Genomic DNA, 5575 nt, shown 5'->3' with positions numbered 1-5575 from the left:
AACAAAAAAAAAAAAAAAAGTGGGGATATAGCTCAATTGGTAGGGTGGTTGCCTAACATGCATAGAGCCCTGGGTTCCACCCTCACTGCCACATAGACCTGTAATTCTGTAATCCTCAGCTACTTAAGTTTGAGGATAGCCTGAGATACGTAGGACCTTTTTTAAAGCAAATAAGACCCAGTTCTAATCATAGTCTGTGTATCATTTTGCATTATTTTTCTTTCAGTCTTCCTATCATAACTTTCTGTGTTTCTATGAAGATTCTAATCAAGAAGGTAACAATTATAGAAGATGGATTTGATAGGAAGAGATTAAAAATGGGCTTGAGGTATAGGCATGCCTTAGAGGTTTAGGAAGTGCTGCTCCGAAGAACCCTGAGAAGAGCATTCTGTCCTGGTCATGAACCTGCATTGTCAGTTGAGCACCAGCCGTTTCCCTCCCCAGGTGAAATCACTGCCAGACTTGATATGACTAATCCAGGGTTGATTGATTAATGCAGTGTACAAAAGCAATTCTATCCCCCTGGGCAGCACCTGTGCCATAGCTGCCTAGAAATAGTGTTATACTTACCTTTTGGCACTTATCCAGTCATCCCAGTGGTCAAAAATGTGTGGTAATGATAGAGATTCTGGAATTTCTTTGTGGAATAAAATATGGTGTTGATAGCAGAACACAGTAATTCAAGAACTTGCTACAGGATGCTGTGTTAGGAAGGGAAACAGACTGTCCAGAGCTGGTAGAATCTGCACTGTACTAGTCTTGTAGAGTCGTCTAGAGCTGGTAGAATCTGCACTGCACTAGTCTTGTAAAGTCGTCTAGAGCTGGTAGAATCTGCACTGCACTAGTCTTGTAAAGTCATGTGATCATCTTCTAAAAATTTTTAACCTCTGAATCCCGTATCCTGCCATTTTAGCAGCAGCATCTTTTTTTCTTTTGATCTGTTATAAAAAATTAATGTCAATCTTTGGTAGTTAGTAGAATAGTATACTATAGTAATATATATGGCCATCTCCAAATTTGGTTGTAACTGGACATGGTGGCAAGGGCCTCAAACCCAGTGCTTGAGCGGCAGAGGCAGGCACATCTTTGCGAGATTGAGGCCAACCTGGTCTACATAGAGATTTCCAAGATGTCTGGGGCTACAGGGAGACCCTGTCTCAAAACAACAATACCCCCCCCCAAAAAAACCCACAGAGAAGCCTGTGAAATGGTGGCCACTTTTAAACAGCCTTCATAAACATTTCTAATATGATTTTAAAGTTATTGTTTTGATTAGTATTTGAAAAGGCATTCTAATCTAGCTTCAGGTCTCTTTAGCAGATTGGTAAAATTAAAGGCCAATTTGTAGTTAGGATAGCAGAGTAAGGTTTGAGGGAAACCAGGGCCTCTTCCTTTCCCTTTGTCTTCCCTCTGCCTCTCCTCCTCTTTCCTCTCTGTTCTCCCTCCGCCCTCCCTCCTTCTACTTTGCTTCTGTCCTCTCTCTGCCTCTTCCCTGATCTCCCTCTGCCTTCTTTTCCTTCCTCCTTTTCCTGCCCTTGCTCCTTCCTTCCCTTCTGTCCTCCCTCTGCCCCCTCTCTTTCTTTCCGTCTGTCCTCCCTCTGTTCTTTCCCTTCTGTTTTTCCTCTGCCTCCTCCCCACTTCCTCCTATGTACTAGAGTATTAGATGCCACTGTTAACATATGTAACATCTTTTTTTTAGAGATTTTTGAAACTGAAATTCTACTTTAGCTTTCTTTTGTATTTAAGAATAAAAAGCTCAAAACTGTTACCATGAAAAGTTGAATTTGCTTACTTGCTTAGAAAAGACCGTATTAGATTTCTTTATATTAAACATAGGTGTGTATCTTGTGATATCCAAAAAAAGGATATCAAGTGAATCCTTGCCTGTAATTAATTTGCTACTTTGTATTAGATGATTTTTACAAATTAATTTTTTCCTTAAACTCATAGAATCTTTTATATAACTGAAAGCATGAATAGACTTGGTTTTTCTTGCCTGTAATCCAGTGCTCAGGAGGATATGACAAGAGGATCACCACAAATTTGAGTCCAGCCCGGGCTACAGAGTGAGAGACCTTGTCTCAAAAACCAAAAAGTGGGGAGGAGGGGAAAAGAGAGCTAGAACCATGATTGTAAGCTCCTTTCACATAGTCTACAGTGAAAGCAGGCTAATTAACAAAGCCAAGAAAAGCCTTGGCTGTCTGCAACAGTATTGCCACCTTGGGCCTCATGTGCTATTTTGCTTGTACATGTACAGTTTCTTCTGTGGCTGCCTGTATTTAGTTTTAATTTTTTAGTAAAAAAAATTCTTAAGTTATATTGGCATATTGTGTATTTCGAAGAAAACTATTGTCTACTGAAAACAATACTATTTTGTTTCCACAGAAACCTGCTAATATTTTAGTTATGGGTGAAGGTCCTGAGCGAGGAAGAGTAAAAATTGGTATGTTTTATCTTTGATAAGTCATAGTGTAATACTCTTTTAAAACTTTTGCAGACAATTTTATCACTTCGTTTTTTCCTGTAATAATATGCATAAATTCTTATAGTTCATATACTCCAAAGACATTGCTAAAGACTATACATGGAAGGGAAATATGTTTTATACTCTTGAGAGGTGTCAGGCAATCCTTAGAGAATGAATTGTTGTAGTTATAAAACAAGCCAAACAAATTTCCTCAAAACCTCTGCATTCATTAAACAAAGCCTGTGGAGCTGCCTGGCTTTTCTCTCTGTTAGAGAAAACACTGTTTTTAATTCTGCCACCAGTCCTGTTCACCTGAGCCATATTAAAGGAGAACATGTATTTTTTTGTTCCCCTAGAGGGGAGCTACAAACTACAGAAAAATCATGAACCGATAGGTATAGAACTTTTGTTACAGCAAGACTGTTTTGTATGCTTGTGTCTAATAGGAAAAGCATTAACTGGCATTCTGTATCTTGACATGTTTTGTTGTCTTGTATATCAGAACAAAAATTTATCAGACCACTCTAGTGTGAAAATCTGTAAGGACAGAGCCAAATTTATTTATCATAACTGGTTGGTTGTTTCACTGTCACTTTGCTGAGTTGTGCTTGTCACTTCTATTTAGTTTGTTTGGTATAGGGGTAGAAGAAATGTAGTTAAATTATGAAGTCATATAGTTAAGATACATAATTGCAAGAACATACAACAAAGTGAACAGTTACTTCTGGTTGCGAGGTTTCACATGAATTAGAGGCATCCTCGGCTTTGTACCATCTCACTAACAAAGCAGAACTTGACTGTTCTTAGCCAGTCTTCCCTACCCTCCTTTATAAATCCCCCATAACTCGACTTCCACTTCTAAGCAGACCTTGAAAATACTCTTTTATGATATGGACTTTGTAAATTTTTAGTTGTGAGAGCTTTACATTCACTTTAGTGTACTAAAGGCTTTGGCCTTCTGTGAGATCCAAGCCCTGTCAGTTCTCATCTCAAGGTCTTCAGATGTGCTTTTAAGGGAATGTATTCAGTAGAGTCTGGTGGCATCAGAGTCAAATGTAAGCTCAGGGCATGCAGAATAGAATAAGCCCAGACATACTAAGAATGTATATGTGTGCAATCGATGACTAAAATTTTTAATGTCTTTGCTATGTGACTTAGAAAAATGTTACATAATACCTTTGAGATAATCTTTTGGCAGATTTGGCTGGCACTGTATCTTCAACCATTCACATTTAAAAGGAAATTTTGGGGGTTTCCCCCCCTCTATATTTAAGACAGTTAAAGGAGAATCTGCTTCATTCAATATATTAGAATAACCCATGGTTCATGAGTCTTGAAATGTTTATATGGATGGTAGATAGTATTATCCTGTATTTAGTAAAACCTGTGTGTAATCACTCTGTATGTGATAGCAACCACAGTGTAGATGAAGCAAAGGTTTTGCCTCAAAGATTATGATTTAGTAGGACAAAAATCTGTACCCAAATAGCTACATGATATGGTGAGCTGTGTTTAGTGCCATCAATTCTGTTTAATGTCAGCTTTGAGGTTTGAGTTTGTGACTTACTGAACTTCAATTTTCTTGTGTGAAGAAGGATATGATTGAAGTAAATAATCTTTAGTCTTTTCCAACTTAAGAAAATGCTATGACATTTAAAATTAAGTTAGTGAAATTCTGTCCAAAAAAATATGGAGAAAATAGTATTAAAATATCATGTATTCAGCTCTGATAATGCCAACAAGCAAGCTTGTTGATGCAGACAATGGAAAGCCTTACTCTAACAGTACATGAGAGCACAGAGAATTGAAGTGCAGCTCAGCACCTGTTCCCAGTGGTGAGGTGACTCATGGAAAAAAGTCAGGCAGAGGAACATGGCTGCCCTCGACCTCTGGCAGCAGAGCTTGTTTATAGCCCAGTTGAAGAGTAGGGTGACAGTGAAGTCAAAAAGACTGAAGATCTCAAACTGATTGTATATTTAAATTTGTGAAAAATAAAACCAAAAAACTGGTAAGATGTTTTATCCCCTACCCCCAGATTTGAACCCATTTTTCATACCTTACTTATATTGGTAAAATTAAGACTATCTCTCTATATAAAATTAGATATATAAATCTATTTACCTAAGGTTTTTTTTGTTCTTTTTTTTTTTTAACAGCTGATATGGGCTTTGCCCGATTATTTAATTCACCTTTGAAGCCTTTAGCAGATTTGGATCCAGTGGTTGTAACATTTTGGTACCGAGCTCCAGAACTGCTCCTTGGAGCAAGACATTATACCAAAGCAATTGGTGAGTAGAACTAATTAGAATTCCATGAATTCTTTCTGTAAAAGTTAAGTGTTTCTATACATGTTTAAATCAAGTAGTATAGCAAATTATAAAAACAAAAAGTAACCTAGAATTCCACCACCTAAAAATATTGCCATTAGCCTTAAGGAGTATGTTTTTTCATACATCTCTTTACCTAGAACGTTAGATACTCAGAATGTTTTTAAGTAAAAGGTTTACCTTTAACTTTATATGAAAAGAGAAAACCGTAAAAATTTTAAATAGTTGAACTTCATATAATTCTCTTTTCATCACCAAAAGAAATAATTTCTAAAAGATAACTCTAAAATAAAAGGGGAAAAATGAAGAAATTTAGGAGCTAGGACATTTTAGTCAACTAAGAACAGAGTTCTTAATAGTTTTGATTATTTCCTGTTATAAAGAATTGGGAAACTAGTGCTCTTATGCTTCCTCCCTCCCTGTGACAGGCATTATTAGTAATGACACCACATTCACCACCAGCACTTTGCCAGCATTTATGTGTTTCCTCTGTTGGCTAGCCATGATTCCTATTTATTTATACTTAGGTGTTATATATTATAATGAGTGTACTTAATAGTTTTGATTATTTCCTGTTATAAAGAATTGGGAAACTAGTGCTCTTATGCTTCCTCCCTCCCTGTGACAGGCATTATTAGTAATGACACCACATTCACCACCAGCACTTTGCCAGCATTTATGTGTTTCCTCTGTTGGCTAGCCATGATTCCTATTTATTTATACTTAGGTGTTATATATTATAATGAGTGTAATAATTCAACTAATGCTTACTGACATCTTT

At 36.9% G+C, this 5575-nt stretch overlaps 1 protein-coding gene across 6 annotated transcripts in view; it reads left to right on the top strand.

Moving 5' to 3' along the window:
* Cdk8 (cyclin dependent kinase 8) overlaps positions 1 to 5575 on the top strand; it is a 125994-nt gene that overhangs the window by 100091 nt on the left and 20328 nt on the right. For all 6 annotated transcript variants that reach the window (XM_008822342.3, XM_008822334.2, XM_008822351.2 and 3 more), the window contains 2 exons: positions 2386 to 2443; positions 4624 to 4755. In XM_008822342.3, coding sequence (XP_008820564.1) covers positions 2386 to 2443; positions 4624 to 4755 — 190 coding nt within the window. The remainder of the gene's footprint in view (positions 1 to 2385; positions 2444 to 4623; positions 4756 to 5575) is intronic.

This window comes from Nannospalax galili, unplaced genomic scaffold (genome assembly GCF_000622305.1).
Source record: "Nannospalax galili isolate Female #2095 unplaced genomic scaffold, S.galili_v1.0 scaffold1752, whole genome shotgun sequence".
NCBI classification, from domain to species: domain Eukaryota; kingdom Metazoa; phylum Chordata; class Mammalia; order Rodentia; family Spalacidae; genus Nannospalax; species Nannospalax galili.
Note: the sequence above shows the minus strand (reverse complement) of the source record. Positions and strands in the feature narration are given on the sequence as shown.